Raw genomic sequence first — 25,858 nt, forward strand, 5'->3', positions numbered from 1 at the left:
CATTCTACAGTATGCTAACCAGGACTAACCAAATTATGAGATGTTTTCTTACTAGGCAGAATTCTTGCTGATTATGCAAGGTTACTTCATCTGCCTAATCAGAGCAAGAGTCCTTCACGTGTGAACCTCTAATTCATTAACAAGGTCCCAGGCAGTATGAGGATGGGGAGGTAGAATAATGTGGTAAGGCTGGAAGGAGCTGCTGACCAATCAGTGATTCCATGTCCTGCATTCTCTCTTATCCTTTGCTGCCAGAGCTAGCATCTTAAATGGTCTATATCTCCTAGCTGTGCTCTCATCCTCCACCAAAATTTTGGACACCCACCTAAACCAAAAACTAGTATCACAAAAACATATTTACCAGAACTCTGCACCTTGGCTGTGACAACATTTTGGGTAGTCGCACAGCTGAACTACTGCAGATAGTCACCAGCCTGCAATTCTTATGGAGCTTTGGATCTACCTGGAAGGAAGACCCTTCCTTATCAGACTTGGCACCTGGAGCAACACAGAGGCCTGGCTCTAGAGCATTTCCCGAAAGTTTCCTAGAGCAGCCCCAGTCCTGAGAAAGGGACATGCCTTACTACAAAGTACTCAGTGCCCTTTTTGCCACAGGTCTCATCCAAGTTCTCATGAAAAAAATCAGGTGTGGCAAGCTGTTCCAGAAAGTCAGCTGCAGTCCTGGATTTAGAGACAGGCTGCTCTGGAATCTTGTAAATGTAAATGTATAGTTTCCATTAAGTCCTGAAGTATCCTAGATAGGATCACATCCCAGCATAATGCAGCTTAGCAACACCAAAGATGCACTACCAGGAAAGTACATTTTTATATAGTTTTTGACCACCAGAAACTGAAGAACTATTTTGCAGACTACCACGTGAAGTATTTTGCAGGAGTACACTAGGTATGGTATGGCGTACTTTAGCGATGAAACTTAGGTGCAACACATGAGACCCCACTGTAACACTTTGGGGGGACTGAAAACAGACTAGTAGTTCAGACTGGTTTGGAGCAGCAGCGTGAATCCTGCTTGAAGGGGCAGAACTTGAACACAACATTCCAACAAATTCTTGTCCAAGCTTCTCCATGAAGCTCCAAAATCAACCCAGAGCAAACTACAGAGGAAAAAAATACATGAGTAAGCATGGACAACTGAACTGCTAGGGCTTTGTGTATCCTGTTGGATGCAAACTAACATTACAGTAAAGATACAGCCAAATCACCTTTAAATGGTTCAATCTTTATTCACTGGCTGTTTAAGAAAGCTGACTTACTTACTTGCATGCTTGAATTACTGTTCCATGGCCAGACATACAACTTTTAAGATACTGCAATGCCTGATGTGGGCAGTCTTAGTAAATCCTCCAAGAGAGCAAGACATGCACCATGCTTAAGTTGATACCAGACACACTGAGTGTATTTCAAATACTAAAATTATTTTCAACTCACTTGCTTATCCTCCTGGGGAATTCTGGAGAGCTGGGACTGGAGGATCCATCAGACTTCAGGTCAAAGAAAGTTCCTGGACTGTCCAGCACCTTCTGTATCCTCTCTGCAGTGCCTCTGTTGGGAAAAAATAGAAACCAGCTGTACCTCATGGTCAGAGTTAACTACTATCTATTCTAACACTTTCTTACCAGCCACAATTACAAAGCTGGATCTTTCATATACACATGAAAGTACAGTTGTGTTGAGAAGAGTAGGTTCCTCACATGTGACCTGTTGAGGGCAATATATTAGAAATGGCCAGCTTTAAGCTCCTTTTGAATTGATATAAAAGTTAAAATTAATTTCTGTACTCTCTTTTAATTCTTCCTCTTTTTCTTCTACCCTCCCCATTTCATTGGTCTTAGAAAGTTTTAGGATTGATTAGAGAGTTAATGTATTTATTGCACAAAGAAAAAGGATCCAGCAAATTTCTGTTTCAGGATGGTTACAATAGTTTTGTTGCTACTAGTACTTGTCAAGATACTTCTGAAGCAAGCTGTCTGTGTAAGTAACTGAAAAGTGGGGCATGTTTAATTAAGGATTGGAAAACTCAGGGTTTTTTTGGGTGAGTTTTGTGGCTTCAGTGATGGAGCTCACAAAGTTCCTCCTGGGTCAGCTCTGCTGTCAGAGCCTGCATATCATTAAACTACAGCTTCAGGGTGAAGTCACACACAGTGTGTTAATCTCTCTTCTGCCAGAGAGACTGCTCCAGTCTCCCCCATTCTTGCTGAGTGTACTTCCCATCAGCCCAGGTACCCATCAGACTCATCCATGAACCAGTTCATGGCAGAACCTGGCAGACAATCCAGTGAAAGTTGATACTTTTTCTGTTAGATTAATGGGCTGAATCAGTTCCATGAAGAGTTCACTGAACATCTGAGCCATCACAAGGAATAGGACAGGATTGAGTAGTTGAAAGAGTTAGTGGGACTGCTTTTCAGTGGCATTGAACCATTAGAACAGACCAGTTGCTGGTTAAACTGCACCTTCAAGAATCAACCAAATAGTTTTTCACAGAACACAAGATAAGGCTCACTGTTCCTCATATCTATAATACGATTACAAATAAACAAAAGGAAAGCTAAATAAACCAAATAACTTACCAATTCCCTCCTAGCAAAGGCCAGGGGAAAAACCAAACCAAAACAAAAACCAACCAAACAAAAACAAAACAGAAAGAAAAGAAATCTAGGGATTTTCCTTATTGTAGAAAACTTTTACAGATCTTTTAAGGGGATAGTGAATAATGTTGTACACAATGTAATGGGTTGGCAGGTGCAGCTGCATAAGGTACAAAACTATTCAAAGTAGTGAGGAGCTATGGCTACTGTGTTGGCTTAGACTGTTACATGGAAGTTGTCTCAGATTTAATTTTTCTCAAAGAAGGTTCTATACTGTATTCTATACTATTTTTATTCAGATTAGGTCCTAGGCATCTCATTAAAGAAAGGTCCAAGGGAATACCTAGAAGGGAAAATGTAGTAATTCTTCCTGTTGTGAAATCACTATTTTCCACATTAAAGATAGCTTTTTTTCCCCCTTTTACGCTGAGTCTGTAAGCTGTCCTCCGGAATTCTTGCACCTGGAAAAAATGTATATTAGATGCAGAGCACTCATGTGACTTCTGAAACTCTGTATAATCTTGAAAAGGAGCCTCAGCAAGAACTGAGACAAATTTGATTTAACTAAATCTCTTGTGACCAACAGACAACTTTTGAATGGTTAAAATTCTGTCAAATATGCCAAATCACTCCTTGAACCTGTATGTTACCCTTTAAGTATTTCTCACACCATCTAATTTGTTTTGACTTAAAGCTTTTTTTAAAAAATCCTTTTTTTTCAAGGTATCAGAAGTTTTGTCTATTTGAACTTTTTGACACAAAACCAAACAAACAACCAAGCACCCAATTCTCCCTTGCCAAATAGAAGCCTTTAATCTGATTGTTATCTGAAAGTGATGAATACAGAACAGGAGAACCAGGAGTCCTGGAACATATTGCACAATATTTAAGAGTGACATTACTATGTTCCTCCACCCATTTCCTCCCTTCTTCCACTCATATTGATTATTCTCCTTTACAAAGAGCCCTTTTTGTTTTGTTTGTTTCTGTCAATTGTCCATTTCTCCATTAACTCATAATGAGGCTTTTCTTCCCATTCCAACCATTTCCATTTCCATACTCATTCCTGTCAATTACCTTGCTGTCCTTATACATGCCTTTCTATCTCCCCTTTCTCATCTCCTTCTATGTTTTTTTTTTTTTTCTGTCTTTGTCTCATCTTCCCACGGCTCATACCTCTTTTCCTCCCGTATGTTCTCAATGCCAATGGCACTACTCCGTCGCCCATGGAACCAGCTAGCTCGAGTACGTGAGGGGCTCCTACCAGGCAAGGCAAAAGACTAGAAAAAAGGAAAGTGTGACAGAAAAGAGAGCGGGAAACATGACGGGAAACACTGTGGAGAACTGAAAGCATGGAAGAGAGTTTGCAATGTGGATCCAGATCCTCTCCTTTGCTTTGCAATACAATAGAACAGCTCAGCTCCACTGGTGCAAGGAGTACTTTCTGTCAGTGAGAAACATAATCTAGGGCTTACAAAGGTGGTACAAGAAAGAGACTGAAAGATACAGAAACAAAGTCAGAACAAGATACACAGCCACTATACAGAGAAAGAGGCTCAGGAAGGGAGGTATCCCCATGTGATGAGAGAAGGAGAGGCAGAATCAGGAAGGCAGAGAAAAATAGAAGTTAAAGGAGAGAAGGAGGCAGCAAACTCATCATTACTACGCTGTGAATTAGTTGTGCTGACATAAGGAATGCATACAACTGAGGAAACTGTCACCAATAAATTTCCATACTGAAAGGAACCTTCTTGGCTTACTCAGAGATGTGTTTTTGTAGTTTGCCTGTATACTGACATCACTAGTGCAAAGACCATAATCAGCTAGATGCACTTTGGCCAAAGTGACCATAATTCCAGTATCAGAAACATGGATCCTTTTCTGGTAACATTTGTCATGGATTTGTTATGCTCACACTGATCACATATGTTTGGTATCCTTATCAAATAAGAAAGCCTTTGATAGTGACTAGAAATATTCACTCTTTCTCACCCCAAACTTTATTAACTCTGCTATTTGTTCCCAACATACAAATTATGTTTACAGCAAAAACGCACCTTGAATAAGCATTGCACACCTGTTTATATTACAGAAAAGAATCTGATTGGTGAAATTGAAGAAAATGGAACAGATCTAGTGTCTTTATATTCTCAGCTCTTGCCATATGAGAATACAGCACCATTCTAGTCAAACCACAGTACATGCATTTTTTTAAGGTATGGCAACATACAGGATCTAATCCAGGATAGATATCTGATGCAGAATCATGTTTGGCTTTCTCCTCCCAGTCTGCATCAATCTCAGCTCTAGTTTACACATGAACTGAGGCTAGAGATAGGCACAGACAAAACAGATTGCAACACGTGCTGTCACCACTTGTGAGATGGGATTGTACAACAGAAAGACATTCACAGAAAGACAAAAGGACAAACTAATAGGGAAAGAGAACTAAGAATGTATGGATGGCTCACAAAGGTATGCCAGGTTTCTTCTTACAGCCCACTCAAATACCTTACCGCAGCAATGGCCTTAGGGCCCTCGGTGACACTCTGGCTGAGGGCAAGGCCAGGTGTAGCTGGGCGGCTGGGCAGGGTGGCTGGCTGCTGCTTTCTCATGGATATCCCCATGGTATCCAGGCTCTGGCTGCGGCCTCTAATCACCCGCTGAACAGTGGGGAAGCAGGGAAACAAACAAACACAGATACACATATAGACCTGCACACAGTAGAGCAGTAGGAAAAGTACCACAGTTTGGGTGGAAAGGTGTGATAAACCAGCACCAAAACCACAGAAATCCTAATTCCTAGAAGACAGCATCTTAGATATTACCCATTTTTGGTCCTAGCCAATTCATGGAGCTCACTGCCAGTGGAGATCTCTTCCTCAAGTTTATTCTCTACTTTCACTTCCCTTTTCCTGTTGCAAAAAATAGAGATTCCCTACCAGTATCCCAGCAGATTGGATAAGACAGCATAATCTGAAGAATTCTTACCCAGTACAGGCTACAAAACAGAAAATCAAACTCCTGTTCAAGACTGTAAGGTTCAGTCTTGCATGAACTTGGGTGTTGGTTCCAAAGGGAAAGGAGCCATACTAAAGTCTGCAGCATCTGAAAAAGCTATTTTTGAGTTTACTCAGCCTTTTCCAGCCTTCTGCAAAGGTCATATGTCTACATGACATGCAAATCACAGCATCTGCTATAAGTCAGAAAAGGACATTTTGGGATAATTAGTGTAAGACCCAGATGGGTAGGAAATTCCTGTTTAGCAGCAAAGGCAGGATAGACTGATTGTATGTAAAAACACACCTCATCAAAGCATCCCAGTTCTGACCAAAGCTACGCATATAACTATATGTAAATGGATTAGTTTGACAGCCCTTAACAACTCTAACTAGCCCACCATGGTCATCTGAAGAAATAACGTATTTCTCTGTCCAGACAGCTAACTTACACAAAAGAAGTGGTGAGGCACCTCCACAGAAGTGGGAGAGGAAAAGTAGATAGGAAAATGATATAAGATTCTCAGTTCAAAACTCAGTTTTCCTGTTTGTACAAAAACTTTCCTATCTCGTATCATCTTGATCACTTTTAAAATAAGTTCTGCCACCTGATTAAAAAAAAAAAAAAAAAAAGAAAAAGAAAAAGAACAAAGTGTAATCTACACTGAACAAAAGAAAGTAAATTATCTCTGGCTTTTAGAGAGTAAGTAAAGCATCACAGTTTCTCTAGATGGTACACTCACAGATACATTAGAAACGCTCTTGCAGTGGCTGTTGCAAATATTTCAGTTATGAGGAAAATTAAGTGAAAGAGATATGCTGTAGGAACTGAAAGCTGCTTGCTACTAGGTATTACTGTTCCTCTTGCAAACACTCATTCCTTTTTCTGTAAGTCATGGAGTGACACCTCGTCTAACATTAGACGACAGCATGAAGCATAAAGAATTTCATTTCTTAGGGACAATAAGGAATTCCACCCTAAGCCACACGGTAGCTCTGTAGAAAGATGCACAGGAAGGGGAAAAATTTTTCTTGAGACATATGGCAAAGGACAGTTGAAGATGCTCTAGAGAAAGGCTGCTGGATTGAAAGACTTCTTCTGTCTCACCCTAAGCACAGCTGACCAGCAGGGTGAATATTCCTTGGAGGGACACACAATGAGCTTGAGAAAATTATGAGCAACTGGGTAAAGGAATCAATCCACTATGGCTCACCTTGAAATTCTCAAGGAAGCTCCCACTGCCATTCTCTATCTTGTCATCCTCCCCTATGGGCAACCCCATCATACTGCGGCTGCGAAGCTGCAGCTCCTCAAAAAGGCTCTCCAAGAGGGCACTCCGAGTTCTTTCCTGCGTCAACATTAGGAATGAAAACACAACTATTATTGGGGGCGGAGGGATTATTTTTCCTGTTTTTGCAATGTCTCACGTCTGTCTTAAAAAAACAAAAACAAAACCAAACATCATGAAGATTATTTTAAACAGTATGAAGTGGTTTTAGATGTGGTTTTAGTGGTTTAGATTTTATGGAACATATTACAATAGTACCTAGCCATTTTAAACTCTTTCTAAAGCAAGTCATAAAGGACACTGGTACTTTTTTTACAGGTGATGAAAAAGAGGCATGAATTGAGGGCATTTTTTTCTAGATCAGGTAAGCAGCAGAGTGTGGAACAGAATTTTAGTACCTTGAACCAAAATCAGTGAGATCAGTACACATCCTGCAGCACAATACTGAGTTTCAGCTAAAACAGAATTTCCTCCAGCAAAATGCATGCATCATATTCCCACTCTTACTTGAGGATTAGATCTTTACATTAGGAGGTACCTGTTCATATTCTATCACACCTGCTGTGAAATACAAAGGAAGTATCACATAGCCAAGTATCATAACATTTCATCTTCCTTTTTTAAGCAACACAAAATAAGAAGTAGAAAGTTATACTGTATTTTCTTAATCTGGCAGTAATATAATTTTATAATTTTTAATGCAAACAACAAGGTAATAGACCCACCTCTAATTTAGCAAATTTATCAGCTCGATAGCAGCTGTACTCAGCGTTGATGAGCTTGGCCAAAAGGAATTCACGAAACTCTGCACTCTGCAAAACAGGATGAAGACTAGACTAGAAATGAAAACAATAATAAAAATATCACATGAGAAAAGCTCTGCCTTTCTGCTCTTTAGACCTCCAAAGTCATGTAGCCAGACTGACAACACTGACTCAGAACTCCAGGGTATGTACCATATTACCCTGCCATCTAACAGTGGACAAGAGAAACAAGCCTTTCTAAATATGGCTGGATTTGGCAGAGGGGGTCCAAAGAAGGGGACCATATTACCATATTACCCTGCCATCTAACAGTGGACAAGAGAAACAAACCTTTCTAAATATGGCTGGATTTGGCAGAGGGGGTCCAAAGAAGGGGACGTCATCTCGGGCTGTGACTGAAACCTGAAAAAATATAAGGGGGAAAAAATAAGTATCATAACACAAGTGAGACTATCAAAGCCTTCAGACTACTATGGTATATCTGATCCCTCCTGAATAATTCACATATCGAAAAGAACTCAAATATGTTATCCCATGCATCCAGCTCTTTCTGAACTCAGTGAATAAATGTGCTGATTTATCTTCCAGAAATTCAGTCAGCTAGATGTGCACACAGTAAAAGCAACAAAACCAATAAAGTGAATTGGTTTTTAGAAATCTTTAATAACAAGCAGCATATTTGGAAAAAAAAAAAAAAAGCTTCTATTCAGCCGGCAAGATTTACCTCCACTAGAAGAACCTCTGTCAATGTGATTATAGTGATCTTTTTTTTTTCTTTTTTTTGACAGAGAATTTTCAGTGGAACTACACTGCACAGTGAGGGGAGTATCTCAGTGACACCACCTCTCTGAGACACATATGGTACACATACAAAAGCACTTTCTCAGCAAGAGATAAGGATATCCATGTGGTTTTTTGTCTTTTTTTTTTTTTTAACCGTGCTCCTACCCGACATATCAATGCCAAAAAAGTAACTGTAATGAAGTTTTTATATAGTCAGTTGGCTCTTCACACCATTTACTTGTAATTATACACAGCTATCTTACCAGATACACACAGCAATTAAGAATATTTCACAGGCTTTTTTTCGCCAAGTTTGATGTGGTAGTTCAGATTTCTCACATCATAGGCCAGCACCCTTAATTACAAGGCCTCTCACACCCTCCCAATAGATATCTACCAGTTAAAATCCTGCCTTGCATTTTGTCAGGCATGTCAGCATCATATCTGTGCCTCGCAAAATTATGGAGAAGATTATTCTAGAAGTTACTGAAAAACATCTGAATGACAACACAGTCCTGCTTAACAAACTTAATTTCTTGCTACGACAAGGTTACCCACCTAGTTTACCAAGGGAAGCCTGTCGATGTGATCTTTTTGGACTTCAGTAAAGCCTTTGATACTGTCTCTCACAGCATCCTCCTGGACAAGATGTCCAGCATACAGCTGGAAAAACACTTGTGGGTGAGTAATTGGCTGATGGGCTGGGCTCAGAGGGTTCTAGTAAGTGGGGTTATGTCAGGTGGTGACCAGTCACTAGTGGGGTTCCTCAGGGATCCATCTTAGGGCCAGTGCTGTTCAATGTCTTCATAAATGACTTGGACACAGGACTTGAGGGAATACTAAGTTAGCCAATGACACTAAACTGGGAGGAGCTGTTGACACTCTCAGATGCAGAGAGGCCCTGCAGAGTGATCTGAGCAAATTGGAGAAATGGGCAATCACCAACTGCATGAAATTCAACAAGGGCAAGTGCCAGATATTGCACCTGGGGCACCGCAGCCCTGGCTGTACATACAGACTGGGGAACAAGATACTGGAGAGCAGTTCCGTGGAGAGGCATCTGAGGGTTCTGGTCAACAGCAAGTTGAACATGAGCCACCAGTGTGTCCTGGCTGCCAAGAGGGCCAACCATGTCCTGGGTTGCATCAAGCACAGCATTGCCAGCTGGACCAGGGAAGTGATTGTCCCGCTCTCCTCTGCACTGGTGTGGCCTCACTTGGAGCACTGTGTGCAGTTCTGGGCACCACGGTATAAAAAAAGATACTGGAGAGTGTCCAGAAGAGGGCTACAAAGTTGGTGAAGGGTTTGGAGGGGAAGCCATATGAGGAGCAGCTAAAGTCACTTGGTTTGTTCAGCCTGGAGGAGGGTGTTGTGTATTGATAAGGATCATGGCTGAAAACATTGTAGCGAAACTAGTTCATCCAGCCACAGGAGATGACACATTCAGTATAGGGTGAACTGCGATTTACATATCAACAACAAGCTAACAAGCCACAGCCCAGGCCAGCTGGCCAATACTGGAGGTGGGGGATGAGCTGGAGGGTACATAGCTCCATCTTCTGATATGCACAGCTTGGCAAACAAAGGGGAAAAGCTCAGACCCTTCAACATGGCCCCGGATTTGTCGAGACTTGTCGATCTTTCGCAATCACCCCTTTCCCCCGCAGACTCTTCTCTACTCGGAGGGCTATAAAAAAAGCTCGCTTAAAACAGCACTGATAGGGAATCCACCATCCTGAGGACCCTCAGCCCACCAGCCTCACCACGGGAACTAGACTAGACATCGGAGGATGCTGCCCTCCTAAACTACAAACCCCAGCATCCTCGCTGCGGGACACCGGAGGGCATACACACATCTCATCATCCACGCTGTGGAGCCCTAAGAGTGACTGGATCCCTCATCTGTTTTTTTCTTCCTTTCTCTCTGCTCTTTCCGTCTCTCCTTTTTTCTATACCCCCATTTCTTTGTCTCTCCTTCTGTGAATGGTGATATATTACTCTCTTTCTCTCTCTTTTACACCTTAGTTTTCCTTCCCTCTGTACCACTCTTTTTCTCTCTCTCTTCCTTTTGAACATATAAGAGTAACATTATCTTAAGCTCTGCTGTTGGATTCTTCTAAGTCCCATATTATAGCTACTAATGGTTGCCAATACATGGCTCGTAGTAGGACTCTTGCTGTTAATGTATTGATAAGTTCTGTGATATCATAAACTATTTTTGCAAAGCCACTATTATTTGCTGTAACTAGTATTCCAACACATACTTTTAGTAAAACTCATAACTGAATTGGACCCCTGGAGTGATTGTCTGTCATTCACTTCACATAACCGCACAGAATTAACCGACAGTTAACTCACACCTGGTCTCATCTGTTGAGTCAGGGCGTGTGTCGCATTCAGAGTTAGCTCATCCCTCATCCCATCTGTTGGGACAGAACAGAGGGGAGGCTCTACAGCTTCCTCACAAGGGGAGAAGGAGGGGCAGGCACTGATCTCTTCTCTCTGGTGACCAATGACAGAACCCAAGGGAATAGCAGGAAGATGTGCCAGAGGAGGTTCAGGTTGGACATGAGGAAAAGGTTCTTCACCCAGAGGGTAGTGGAGCATTGGAACAGGCTCCCGAGGGAGGTGTCACAGCCTGTCAATATTCAAGAAAAGACTAGACAGTGCCATCAGGCATACAATGTGAACTGTGGGGTTGTCATATGCAGGAACAGGAGGAGATGGACTCGATGATCCCTGTGGGTCCCTTCCAACTCAGGACATTCTATGATTTTAATTTTCTCATTGCAAAAATTGATTCAAATAAATAAATGCCATTAATATTCCAATTTAACCACAAGGCACTAAAGCTTAAGTAAATGGGAAAATGGATGGAAAAAAATTTTCCTTCAGTCTCTTAAGTACTAGAATACTCTCAAGGCAGAATGAGTTAAACGCCCTTTTGAAAAGCCTTTACAGAAAATCCTGCATTGGCTCTAGGGTCCTGACTGGGACTATTTCATTAAATGATACAGGCAACCCTATTACAGTAACCAAAACAATGGCATTGCAGACAGGGAAAGATGAAAACAATAGTAGGAAGAGACAAGACAAACGGTAACCTTCCCCAGCTCTTTCTCATGTCATTAAATGAAATCCAGTAAATTTCTGTGCCCTATAAAACAGAAAGCAAGACAAGAACTAGGACCCTATGCCCCTCATCAACATGAAGCTATCAATGTTCCTTGTGCTATGTCCCTGATCAATATGAAGCTATCATATATACCAGGCTCCCCATAGCACAAGGAACAATAGAAGGTGGTTACTCCACTCCCAGCACACTTGTTGGTGGGAAAAGAGATGGGTATCCTGTCCAAATTTTTATATTCTCGGTGTTCTTGTAGATTTCCAAGGCATAAGGACCAAATCAACATTTCTACATAATACGAGACATAGCACTTTGATTAAAATGTTTCTACAATAGAAACATCACAGAACCTGAGCTTCTGTATATTTTCTTCTTTCTCAGCATGACTGAAAGTTGAGCATAAAGTTACATAGGCATCCATACAGAGTCATGTTACAGTGAAAGAGCTGTGTGCAAAAGCTGCAGACAGGGAATTGGTTTTCTAGTAGAGCTTCTTTCAACTGGAGGGCCCAAACAGGTAGCACTTCCCTGACAGATGGGAATCCTGTTCTGGGATCCCCTGAAGCAGATGTAGCTGGTTTGAATTCCATAGATTAGGCCAACCAGCTGCATCTGAGCTGCAGTCTCCGGCAGGGCAACCTCTCAGCGCTGTGCTCTGCAGCATGAGCAATGCAGACATAGCTTTCAGTTAGGTGAATGAGTTTTACCTGACTTATATGATGCAAGCAATACATCCCCCAAAATGGCATAAATTTTTCCTTGTGCTCTTTGATGTAAACAACAACAACAACAAAAAAATCTGAATTTGTCCTGCTTCAATTCCCAAGCTTTAAGCTTCAGAAATTCATCAGCCCCTTTGAAAAACATACAAGTATATTCTAGTTCCATGTGTAGATTCTTAATAAATTGATTGAATTACTCTTTCATTTTCTGTTTGCTAGGTAGAGGCACTAAGCAGTCCTGCAGTAAAACACTTGCATTCCAGAATCTTGGTCTTTGTCAGCCTCACCTCCTAGCCCCATCCAGATAAAAATGTATTTATGAAATCTGAATACTCAACAAACATGAACAGAGATTGCTAAATAGCAGCAACCACACTAAATAGGGAGGACCTATGTGAACCTATAGAATAGAGAACAGCATAGCAGACTGGAGACTCCTGGTCAGAGAACAGAGAGTGTGTGAAGGGCAAGGAGAGATGGTGGCAGCTACTGGATTTCTAGGTCTACTAGTAATAGATCTAATTATTGCCTTTCACTGAAAATTGATCCAAAGAAATAAATACCATTAATATTCCATATTGATCAAGTTTGCTAAAAGTGCAAGCAGAGCTGTTAGGATGACAGCTGGCTGAATCCGCACCTCTTCCAAAAGCCCAAGAACAGGTTTCCACTTCAAGGATCAATATCAGCAAATCAGTACAGAGGAATCTATTGGCTCTGTTCACCTTGTAGAAAGTGTCCCCAGTTGTGTCATGAGTGAGCTGAACTACCACATAAGCGTGTAGGAAATTAGAAGCAATCGTATCAGGGACAAAAGGTGTGCTTTCATCCTGGAAGATGAGAGAAGGGAGAGAAAGAGAGCGTATGGGAAAACTTGCGTTTTCTGCGCCGGAACCTAGTTGCTACGCCTTCTGTTTGTCCACGGGAACACACACGATTCCCCACTGAAAACCAAGCAGAAATCTTTCCACAAGCTCCCAGGTATGTGCACCCACCACCTCGTGCACGCGAACGCAGCTAGAGAAAAGCACCTACCTTTTCACAAACTGATGCGTAAGCAAACGCCTGGCCACACACATGCACACATCCGCAAGCGCGCCCACTCCCATCTATGGGCAGAAAGACGTAAGCGAAGCGTACCGACGTGCTTGAGGGTAAACACGTCCGTTGATGGTTGGCGTACTGCAACACGCATACGTGGCTGCACGAGAATATTCTTTTGGAGGGTACCTGCAGATATGTCCCTGTACTTGGACGACCGTGTGCGTGAAAGCGTTTGTGTCTACAAACCACTGTCTGTCCACATGCGTGTGCCTTGGTGCGGGCTCCATTCGTTCTTAAGCTGGAGTGAGTGCACAGCTGCGCCGTTTGTTTTCAACGTTCCGCGTGTTGCACGACGTTGCCCAGTCCTGCATTTCTCACGCGAACAGATGCAAGGGAGCTCTGCTAGTAAGAGAGCAAAGACAGTGGCAGGCAGAACTGAATGCTGCTCCGAGCTACTTCTCACCTATGGCAAATGCTTTACAGTGGCCCGAGGAGAAGCGCTCAGCAGTCGATCTACAAGAGCAACGAAACACACCATGCCTTAAAGCGAAAGAGCAACAGGGTGCACTGCGCAGGATTGTCCCTGATCTATAGCTGAGAGCAAACACTTGTGTGCTTGTCAGAGAGATTGTGTCTTGCGTGTAAGTGTCTGGGAGTTTGGCACAGGTCAGTGTGGTTGATTCGATAATCAACGTCTAGGCTACTTGCAGAGCGGTCCCTGTTGGTGTGGGGACAGTCTGCGTGTAAGTCAGTCTGTGCTCGTTAGCGCCTGCTGTAGCTATCCGTCGCTCTGCACGCGTGTGAGTCCATGTCTTTCTCTCCACAAGCATGTGAGCTGATTTCGTCGCACATGTGCATCTGTGCTAGTGTTGAGCTCAGCGGAGTGTGCCTCTCGACACTTGGTGTGCTTTGGCTGTGCCTGTGTGTAACACAGCACAGCCATGACTGCTCCAGTGAGGAGAGACCAGGGAAATCATCAAGGCAGAGTCTAGAGGGGAAAACCGAAGAGGGATTGACGTGTGCGTGACAGAGACAGGTTTCCTGCGCTGACATTTCTCAGTAACACGAGAAGAAATCAGAGCTGTAGATCGACCGGAGAAATGTTTCCGAAGACGCCATTTAGCGTATGAACAGCAGCGTGCGCGGCTTTCAGGAGTGTGCCTGGAGAGTGCCAAAACCAGCAGAGCCTGTGCTCAAAAGCTGGTGACTGTGTGACTGCATTGATGCACATTCGCGTGTCTGCAAGTGTATAGTCGGCTGTTTCATGTTCACACAAAAAGGCACCTGGTCGGGTTTTTCTTCTGTGCGTGCACACGCGTTTCCGTTGTCTCTTCGGAACAGACGTACCCCTCTGCATGCTAAACGACGTGGTAAAAGGCGTCTGCCTATATTTTGGTAAACAACCGAGTGTGCGTGTTCCGAAAGTGGCATTTCCGCAGACGACTCCACAGAGCCAGTTCTCAAAACCCCGCACACCAGGATTGAATGGATTAACCAAGCAATTTCACCGGTGCGCGCAATCACATATTCTGACGGACGTCTTTCATGCCACAGCAGCACGAACGTATTTGCGTTCAAGCCTGTATCAGAAACAATGTGTGGACCGAGGATCTGTTGGTATTCTCTCCGTACGGCATGCTTCGTGGCAGCTTACTTGCGGATCGCAGGCTTAGCGGTTTCTATACACGACTCGCTATAGGGAGAGAAAGAGAGCGCATGGGAAAGCTTGCGTTTTCTGCGCCGGAACCTAGTTGCTACGCCTTCTGTTTGTCCACGGGAACGTCTTTTATGCCACAGCAGCAGGAACGTATTGCGTTCAAGCATGTATCAGAAAAAATGTGTGGACCGAGGATCTGTTGGTATTTTCTCCGTACGACATGCCCCGTGGTAGCTTACTTGCCGAGCACTTAGCCGCTTAGCGATACACACGCTGTCCAATTGGGTTTGTGACACATACACAGTCAAATTTCAGTGTGTGTCAAAAACCCCCATGGACAGGGTGCGTGTCAGAATTCCCTTTGAACATTTTGTGTGTCACAAAACCCCTTGGACACTGGGTGTCACACAAACCACCATGGACCGTCTGTGTGACACATTCCCCATTGGACAGCATGTCAGTCACAAACCCCGTTGGAATGTGTGTGTGTCACAAACCCCGTTGGACTGTGTGTGTGTCACAAACCACAATGGAAAGCGTGTGTGTCACAGACCCGAGTGGAGAGCGAGTGTGTGACACAGAACATTGGACTGTGTGTGTGTCACAAACCCCTTTGAACGACGTGTGTGTCTCAAACCCCATTGGACAGGGTGTGGGACTCAAACCTCATTGGAGAGTGTGTGTCACAAACCCCATTGGACAACGTGTGTGTCACAAACCCCTCTGGACAGCGTGTGTGTCAGAAACACCATTGGTCAGTGTGTGTGTCACAAACACCATTGGACTCTGTGTGTGTCGCAAACCCCATTGGATAGTGTTTGTGCTTCAGACTCCCCTGGACAGTGTCTGTGTCACAAAAGCCATTGGAAAGTGAGGTTGTCATAAACCAGTTTAGAGAACGTGTGTGACACAAAACCAATTGGACAGTGTGTGTGTCAAAAACCCCATTTGAAAGTGTCTCTGTCTCAAACCGAAATGGACTATGTGTGTGTCACGAACTCCCCTGAACAGTGTCTCTATCTCAAACCCCATTGGGCAGCGAGTGTGTCGCAAACCCCCCTAGACAGTGTGTGTGTCTCAAACTCTATGGACTGTGTCTTTCTGACAAAAACCATTAGACTGTGTGTCTGTCTCAAACGTCATTTAACTGTTGGTGTGTCACAAACCCCTTTGGACAGTGTGTGTTTCAGAAAAACCATTGGACAGCATGTGTGTCAAAAACTCCGTTAGACAGCATGTGTCACAACCCCCCTGGACAGTCTGTGTGTCAACAAACACCATTGGACAGTGGGTGTATAACAAACCCCATTTTACAGTGTGTGTGTCACAAACCCCCATTGGACAGTGTGTGTGTGTCACAAACCCCATTGGACAATGTGTGTTAGAAACTCCTTTGGACAGTGTGTGTGTCAGAACCCCTCCTGGACCGTGTGTGTGTCTCAAACCCATTGTACAGTGTGTGTGTCACAAACACTTCTGGACAGCGTGTCTGTCACAAATCTCATTGGACAGAATGTGTGTCACAAACCCCCTTGGACACTGTGTGTGTCACAAACTGCCATGGACCGTTTGTGTGACAAAAACCCATTGGACAGCATCTGCTTCAGAAACGCCCCTGGACAGGGTGTGTGTCACAAACCCCATTGGACAACGTGTGTGTCACAACCACCCCTGGACAACGTGTGTGTCACAAGCCCCATTGGACAGCGTGTCTGTCAAAAACCCCGTTGGAAAGTGTGTGTCAGAAACCGCGTTGGACAGTGTGTGTGTCACAAACGCCCCTGGATAATGTGTGTGTCACAAAAACCATTGCACAGTGTGGTTGTTACAAACCACATAGACAACGTGTGTGTCACAAACCACATTGGACCGTGTGTGTTTCACAAACACCATTGGACAGTGTCTATGTCTCAAACCCCATTGGACTGTCTGTGTGTTACAATCCCCATTAGACAGTGTCTCTGTCTCAAACCCCATTGGACTGTGTGTCTGTCACAACCACCCCTGGACAGTGTCTCTCTCTCAAACCCCATTGGACAGCGAGTGTGTCACAAACTCCCCTAGGCAGTGTGTGTGTCTCAAACCCCTTTGGACTGTGTGTGTGTGACAAACACCATTAGACAGTGTGTCTGTCTCAAATCTCATGCAACTGTGTGTGTGTCACAAGCCCCATTGGACAGTGTGTGTGTCACAAACACCATTGGACAGTGCGTGTGTCAGAAACCCTCCTGGACAGTGCGTGTGTCTCAAACCCCATTGGACAGCGTGTGTGTCACAAACACACCTGGGCACTGTGTGTGTCACATACCCCATTGGACAGCGAGTATGTCACAAACCCCTTTGTACTACATGTGTGTAACAGTCCCCGTTTTACATTGTGTGTGTCACAAACCCCAATACACAGTGCGTGTGTCAGAATCCCCCTTCGACATTGTGTGTGTCACAAACCCTCTTGGACACTGTGTGTGCCACAAACCACCATGGACCGTCTGTGTGACACAAACCCCATTGGACAGCATCTGTGTCACAAACCCTATTGGAGAACGTGTGTCTAACAAACTCATAGGACAGTGTATGTGTCACAAACCCCTTTGGACAGAGTGTGTGTGTCACAAAACCCATTGGACAGCGTGTCAGTCACAGATCCCGTTGGACTGTGTGTGTCACAGACCTCCATTGAACAGCGTGTGTGTCACAAACACCATTTGACAGTGTCTCTATCTCAAACCCCATTGGACTGTGTGTGTGTCACAAACCCCATTGGACAGTCTGTGTTTCACAAACACCATTGGACAGTGTCTCTGTCACAAAACCCTTTGGATTGTGTGTGTGTGTGTCACAATTCCCATTGGACAGCGTGTCTGCCAAAACCACGTTGGACAGCATGTGTAAGAAACCGCATTGGACAGTGTGTGTGTCACAGACACCACTGGACAGCGTGTGTGTCACAAACCACGTTGGACCGCGTGTGTCTCACAAACCCCACTGGACAGCGTGTGTGTCACAAAACCCATTGGACAGTGTGTTTGTCACAAACCACGTTAGACAACAATTGTGTCATAAACCTCACTGGACAGTGTGTGTTTCACAAAAACAATTGGACTGTGAGTGTGTCACAAAGCCTTCTGGACACTGTGTGTGTCACACACCCCATTGGACAGAGTATGTATCACAAACGCGATTGGACAGCGTATGTTTCACAAACGCCCCTGGACAGCGTGTGTGGCACAAACTCCACTGGAAAGTGTGAATGTCACAAATCCCATTGGACAGAGTGTGTATAAGAAACCCCATTGAACAGCGTGTGTGTCAAAAACTCTATTGGACAGCGTGTATTTCACAAATCCCATTGGACAGTATGCGTGTCACAAATCCCCTGGACAGCATGTGTGTAATAAACCTCATTGACAGCGTGTATGTCACTAACAACCCTTGACAGCCTGTCTGTCACTAACCCCATTGGAAAGTGTGTGTGACGCAAACCCCGTTGGACTGTGTGTGTGTCAAATACCCCCCTGGATAGCGTGTGTGTGTCACAAAACCCATTGGACAGTGTGCTTTTTACAAACCACGTTAGACAACGTGTGTGTCACAAACACCATTGGACAGTGTGTGTTTCACAAACACCATTGGACAGTGTCTCTTTCTCAAACCCCATTGGACTGTGTGTCTGTCACAAACCCTCCTGGACAGCGTCTCTATCTCAAACCCCATTGGACAGCGAGTGTGTCACAAATCCTCCTAGACAGTGTGTGTGTCACAAACCCCATTGGACTGAGTGTGTGGGACAAACACCATTAGACAGTGTGTCTGTCTCAAATCCCATTTAACTCTGCGTATGTCACAAGCCCCATTGGACAGTGTGTGTGTCACAAACACCATTGGACAGTGTGTGTGTCAGAAACCCTCCTGAACAGCGTGTGTCTCAAACCCCATTGGACAGCGTGTGTGTCACAAATCCCGTTCGATAGCGTGTGTCACATCCCCCCTAGACAGTGTGTGTATCACAAACACCCCTGGGCAGTGTGTGTGTTACAAACCCCATTGAAAAGTGTGTGTGTCACAAATCCCATTGGACAGAGTGTGTATAACAAACCCCATTGGACAGCGTGTGTGTCAAAAACCCATTGGACTGTATGTGTGTCACAAACCTCCCTGGACAGCGTATGTGTCAGAAACAGCTTTGGACAGTGTGTGTGTCACTAACGCCCCTGGATAATGCGTGTGTCACAAAAACCATTGGGCAGTGTGCTTGTTACAAACCACGTAGACAACGTGTATGTCACAAACCCCATTGGACAGTGTGTGTTTCACAAACACCATTGGAAAGTGTCTATGTCTCAAACCCCATTGGACTGTGTGTCTGTCACAAACCCTCCTGGACAGTAACTCTGTCTCAAACCCCATTGGACAGCGTGTGTGTTCACAAATCCCATTGGACAGAGTGTGTATAAGAAACCCCATTGAACAGCGTGTGTGTCAAAAACACTATTGGACAGTGTGTATTTCACATACCCCATTGGACAGTATGCGTGTCACAAATCCCCTGGACAGCATGTGTGTAATAAACCCCATTGACAGTGTGTGTGTCACTAACAACCCTTGACAGCCTGTCTGTCACTAACCCCATTGGAAAGTGTGTGTGACGCAAACCCCGTTGGACTGTGTTTGTGTCAAATATCCCCCTGGATAGGGTGTGTGTGTCACAAAACCCATTGGACAGTGTGCTATTTACAAATCACGTTAGACAACGTGTGTGTCACAAACACCATTGGACAGTGTGTGTTTCACAAACCCCATTGGACAGTGTCTCTTTCTGAAACCCCATTGGACTGTGTGTCTGTCACAAACCCTCCTGGACAGCGTCTCTATCTCAAACCCCATTGGACAGCGAGTGTGTCACAAACCCCCCTAGGCAGTGTGTGTGTCTCAAACCCCATTGGACTGTGTGTGTGGGACAAACACCATTAGACAGTGTGTCTGTCTCAAATCCCATTTAACTCTGCGTATGTCACAAGCCCCATTGGACAGTGTGTGTGTCACAAACACCATTGGACAGTGCGTGTGTCAGAAACCCTCCTAGACAGTGTGTCTGTCTCAAACGCCATTGGACAGCGTGTGTGTCACAAACCCCGTTCGACAGCGTGTGTCACATCCCCCCTAGACAGTGTGTGTATCACAAACACCCCTGGGCAATGTGTGTGTTACAAACCCCATTGAAAAGTGTGTGTGTCACAAATCCCATTGGACAGAGTGTGTATAACAAACCCCATCGGACAGCGTGTGTGTCAAAAACCCATTGGACTGTATGTGTGTCACAAACCTCCCTGGACAGCGTATGTGTCAGAAACAGCTTTGGACAGTGTGTGTGTCACTAACGCCCCTGGATAATGCGTGTGTCACAAAAACCATTGGGCAGTGTGCTTGTTACAAACCACGTAGACAACGTGTATGTCACAAACCCCATTGGACAGTGTGTGTTTCACAAACACCATTGGAAAGTGTCTATGTCTCAAACCCCATTGGACTGTGTGTCTGTCACAAACCCTCCTGGACAGTAACTCTGTCTCAAACCCCATTGGACAGCGTGTGTGTTCACAAATCCCATTGGACAGAGTGTGTATAAGAAACCCCATTGAACAGCGTGTGTGTCAAAAACACTATTGGACAGTGTGTATTTCACATACCCCATTGGACAGTATGCGTGTCACAAATCCCCTGGACAGCATGTGTGTAATAAACCCCATTGACAGTGTGTGTGTCACTAACAACCCTTGACAGCCTGTCTGTCACTAACCCCATTGGAAAGTGTGTGTGACGCAAACCCCGTTGGACTGTGTTTGTGTCAAATATCCCCCTGGATAGGGTGTGTGTGTCACAAAACCCATTGGACAGTGTGCTATTTACAAATCACGTTAGACAACGTGTGTGTCACAAACACCATTGGACAGTGTGTGTTTCACAAACCCCATTGGACAGTGTCTCTTTCTGAAACCCCATTGGACTGTGTGTCTGTCACAAACCCTCCTGGACAGCGTCTCTATCTCAAACCCCATTGGACAGCGAGTGTGTCACAAACCCCCCTAGACAGTGTGTGTGTCTCAAACCCCATTGGACTGTGTGTGTGGGACAAACACCATTAGACAGAGTGTCTGTCTCAAATCCCATTTAATTGTGTGTGTGTCACAAGCCCCATTGGACAGTGTGTGTGTCACAAACACCATTGGACAGTGCGTGTGTCAGAGACCCTCCTGGACAGTGTGTCTGTCTCAAACGCCATTGGACAGCGTGTGTGTCACAAACCCCGTTCGACAGCGTGTGTCACATCCCCCCTAGACAGTGTGTGTATCACAAACACCCCTGGGCAATGTGTGTGTTACAAACCCCATTGAAAAGTGTGTGTGTCACAAATCCCATTGGACAGAGTGTGTATAACAAACCCCATTGGACAGCGTGTGTGTCAAAAACCCTATTGGACAGCGTGTATGTCACAAAACCCATTGGACTGTATGTGTGTCACAAACCCCCCTGGACAGCGTCTGTGTCAGAAACCGCTTTGGACAGTGTGTGTGTCACTAACGCCCCTGGATAATGTGTGTCACAAAAACCATTGGACAGTGTGCTTGTTACAAACCACGTAGACAACGTGTGTGTCACAAACCCCATTGGACAGTGTGTGTTTCACAAACACCATTGGAAAGTGTCTATGTCTCAAACCCCATTGGACTGTGTGTCTGTCACAAACTCTCCTGGACAGTATCTCTGTCTCAAACCCCATTGGGCAGTGTGTGTGTCACAAACCCCCCTAGACAGTGTGTGTGTCTGAAACCTCATTGGACTGTGTGTTTGGGACAAACACCATTAGACAGAGTGTCTATCTCCAATCTCATTTAACTGTGTGTGTGTCACAAGCCCCATTGGACAGTGTGTGTGTCACAAACACCATTGGACAGTGTGTGTGTCAGAAAGCATCCTGAATAGCGTGTGTGTCTCAAACCCCATTGGACAGTGTGTGTGGGACAAACACCATTAGATAGAGTGTCTGTCTTAAATCCCATTTAAATGTGTGTGTGTGTCACAAGCCCCATTGGACAGTGTGTGTGTCACAAACACCATTGGACAGTGTGTGTGTGTCAGAAATCCTCCTGGACAGCCTGTGTTTCTCAAACCCCATTAGACAGTGTGTGTGTCACAAATCCCGTTCGACAGCGTGTGTCACAACCCCCCTAGACAGTGTGTGTGTCACAAACCCCTTTCTTCAGTGAGTGTGTCACAAACACCATTCGATAGAGTGTGTGTCACAAACACAATTGGACAGCGTGTCAGTCAGAGACCACGTTGGACTGTGTGTGTGTCACTAACCCGATTGAACAGCGTGTGTGTCACAAACCTCATTGGACAGTGTGTGATTCAGAAACACCATTCGACTGTGTCTCTGTTTCAAACCCCATAAGACTGTGTGTGTGTCACAAACCCTCCTGGACAGTGTCTCTGTCTCAAACCCCATTGGACAGCGAGTATATCACAAACCCCCCTAGACAGTGTGTGTGTCACAAACTCCTCTGGGCAGCGTGTGTATAACAAACCTCATTGGACAGTATGTGTGTCTCAAACCCCATTGGACTGTGTGTGTGTGTCACAAACCTCATTGAAGTGCACGTGAGTCACAAACACCATTGGACTGTGTGCGTGTCACAAAATCCCTTTGGACTGCGTGTGGGTCACAAACCCCATTGGACAGCGTGTATGCCACACATCCCCTAGACGGAGTGTGTTTCACAAACCGCATTGGACAGTGTGTGTGTCACAAACACCATTGGACTGTGTGTGTATGTCACAACCCCCCCGGACTGTGTGTGTGTCACAAACCCAATTAGAAAGAGTGTGCATCAGAATCCCGATTGGACAGCGTCTGTGTCACAAACCCCATTGGACAGCGTGTGTGTCACAAACCCCCCTGGACAGCGTGTGTGTAACAAACCTCATTGGACAGTATGTGTGTCACAAACCCCATTGGACAGTGTGTGTGTGTCACAAACCCCATTGAAGTGCATGTGAGTCACAAACACCATTGGACTGTGTGCGTGTCACAAACCCCATTGGACAATGTGTGTTAGAAACTCCTTTGGACAGTGTGTGTGTCAGAACCCCTCCTGGACCGTGTGTGTGTCTCAAACCCCTTTGGACAGTGTGTGTGGGACAAACACCATTAGACAGAGTGTCTATCTTAAATCCCATTTAACTGTGTGTATGTCACAAGCCCCATTGGACAGTGTGTGTGTCACAAACACCATTGGACAGTGTGTGTGTCAGAAACCCTCCTGGACAGCGTGTGTGTCTCAAACCCCATTAGACAGTGTGTGTGTGACAAACCCCGTTCGACAGCGTGTGTCACAACCCCCCTAGTCAGTGTGTGTGTCACAAACCCCTTTCTTCAGTGTGTGTGTCACAAACACCATTCGATAGAGTGTGTGTCACAAACACAATTGGACAGCGTGTCAGTCAGAGACCCAGTTGGACTGTGTGTGAGTCACTAACTCGATTGAACAGCGTGTGTGTCACAAACCTCATTGGACAGTGTGTGTGTAACAAACACCATTGGACTGTGTCTCTTTCTCAAACCCCATAAGACTGTGTGTGTGTCACAAACACCCGTGACAGTGTCTCTGTCTCAAACCCCATTGGACAGCGAGTATATCACAAACCCCCCTAGACAGCGTGTGTGTCACAAACCCCCCTGGACAGCGGGTGTGTAACAAACCTCATTGGACAGTATGTGTGTCACAAACCCCATTGGACAGTGTGTACATGTCACAAACCCCATTGGACAATGTATGTTAGAAACTCCTTTGGACAGTGTGTGTGTCAGAACCCCTACTGGACCGTGTGTGTGTCTCAAACCCCATTGGACAGCGTGTGTGTCGCAAACACCCCTGGGCACTGTGTGTGTCACATACCCCATTGGACAGCGAGTATGTCACAAGCCCCTTTGTACTACATGTGTGTAACAGTCCCCGTTTTACATTGTGTGTGTCACAAACCCCAATACACAGTGTGTGTGTCAGAATCCCCCTTCGACATTGTGTGTGTCACAAACCCTCTTGGACACTATGTGTGCCACAAACCACCATGGACCGTCTGTGTGACACAAACCCCATTGGACAGCATCTGTGTCACAAACCCTATTGGAGAACGTGTGTCTAACAAACCCATAGGACAGTGTTTGTGTCACAAACCCCTTTGGACAGAGTGTGTGTGTCACAAAACCCATTGGACAGCGTGTCAGTCACAGACCCCGTTGGACTGTCTGTGTCACAAACCCCCATTGAACAGCATGTGTGTCACAAACACCATTTGACAGTGTCTCTGTCTCAAACCCCATTGGACTGTGTGTGTGTCACAAACCCCATTGGACAGTCTGTGTTTCACAAACATCATTGGACAGTGTCTCTGTCACAAACCCCTTTGGACTGTGTGTGTGTGTGTCACAAATCCCATTGGACAGTGTGTCTGTCAAAAACCCCGTTGGAAAGTGTGTGTAAGAAACCGCATTGGACAGTGTGTGTGTCACAGACACCACTGGACAGCGTGTGTGTCACAAACCACGTTGGACAGCGTGTGTGTCACAAACCCCACTGGACAGCGTGTGTGTCACAAAAACCATTGGACAGTGTGTTTGTCACAAACCACGTTAGACAACAAGTGTGTCATAAACCTCACTGGACAATGTGTGTTTCACAAACACAATTGGACTGTGAGTGTGTCACAAAGCCTCCTGGACACTGTGTGTGTCACACACCCCATTGGACAGAGTATGTATCACAAACCCGATTGGACAGCGTATGCGTCACAAACGCCCCTGGACAGGGTGTGTGTCACAAACCCCATTGGCAAGTGTGAATGTCACAAATCCCATTGGACAGAGTGTGTATAAGAAACCCCATTGAACAGCGTGTGTGTCAAAAACCCTATTGGACAGCGTGTATTTCACAAACCCCATTGGACAGTATGCGTGTCACAAATCCCCTGGACAGCATGTGTGTAATAAACCCCACTGACAACGTGTACGTCACTAACAACCCTTGACAGCCTGTCTGTCACTAACCCCATTGGAAAGTGTGTGTGACGCAAACCCCGTTGGACTGTGTTTGTGTCAAATACCCCCCTGGATAGGGTGTGTGTGTCACAAAACCCATTGGACAGTGTGCTTTTTACAAACCACGTTAGACAACGTGTGTGTCACAAACACCATTGGACAGTGTGTGTTTCACAAACACCATTGGACAGTGTCTCTTTCTCAAACCCCATTGGACTGTGTGTCTGTCACAAACCCTCCTGGACAGTGTCTCTCTCTCAAACCCCATTGGACAGCGTGTGTGTCGCAAACACCCCTGGGCACTGTGTGTGTCACATACCCCATTGGACAGCGAGTATGTCAGAAACCCCTTTGTACTACATGTGTGTAACAGTCCCCGTTTTACATTGTGTGTGTCACAAACCCCAATACACAGTGTGTGTGTCAGAACCCCCTTCGACATTGTGTGTGTCACAAACCCTCTTGGACACTGTGTGTGCCACAAACCTCCATGGACCATCTGTGTGACACAAACTCCATTGGACAGCATCTATGTCACAAACCCTATTGGAGAACGTGTGTCTAACAAACCCATAGGACAGTGTTTGTGTCACAAACCCCTTTGGACAGAGTGTCTGTGTTACAAAACCCATTGGACAGCGTGTCAGTCACAGACCCCGTTGGACTGTGTGTGTCACAAACTCCCATTGAGCAGTGTGTGTGTCACAAACACCATTTGACAGTGTCTCTGTCTCAAATCCCATTGGACTGTGTGTGTTACAAACC

The 25,858-nt window shown here is 45.0% G+C and overlaps 1 protein-coding gene across 1 annotated transcript in view; it reads right to left on the reverse strand.

Moving 5' to 3' along the window:
- Window positions 1-25,858, reverse strand: part of LOC308041734 (rap1 GTPase-activating protein 1-like) — a gene marked incomplete at both ends in the record, with an annotated part of 278,133 nt that overhangs the window by 84,226 nt on the left and 168,049 nt on the right. The window contains 7 exons of the mRNA XM_080346642.1: window positions 1,450-1,563; window positions 3,786-3,889; window positions 5,126-5,272; window positions 6,823-6,957; window positions 7,623-7,709; window positions 7,992-8,063; window positions 13,022-13,126. Of these exons, the coding sequence (XP_080202768.1) occupies window positions 1,450-1,563; window positions 3,786-3,889; window positions 5,126-5,272; window positions 6,823-6,957; window positions 7,623-7,709; window positions 7,992-8,063; window positions 13,022-13,126 (764 nt within the window). The remainder of the gene's footprint in view (window positions 1-1,449; window positions 1,564-3,785; window positions 3,890-5,125; window positions 5,273-6,822; window positions 6,958-7,622; window positions 7,710-7,991; window positions 8,064-13,021; window positions 13,127-25,858) is intronic.

This window comes from Nesoenas mayeri, assembly GCF_963082525.1.
Source record: "Nesoenas mayeri genome assembly, chromosome: 1".
NCBI classification, from domain to species: Eukaryota; Metazoa; Chordata; class Aves; order Columbiformes; family Columbidae; genus Nesoenas; species Nesoenas mayeri.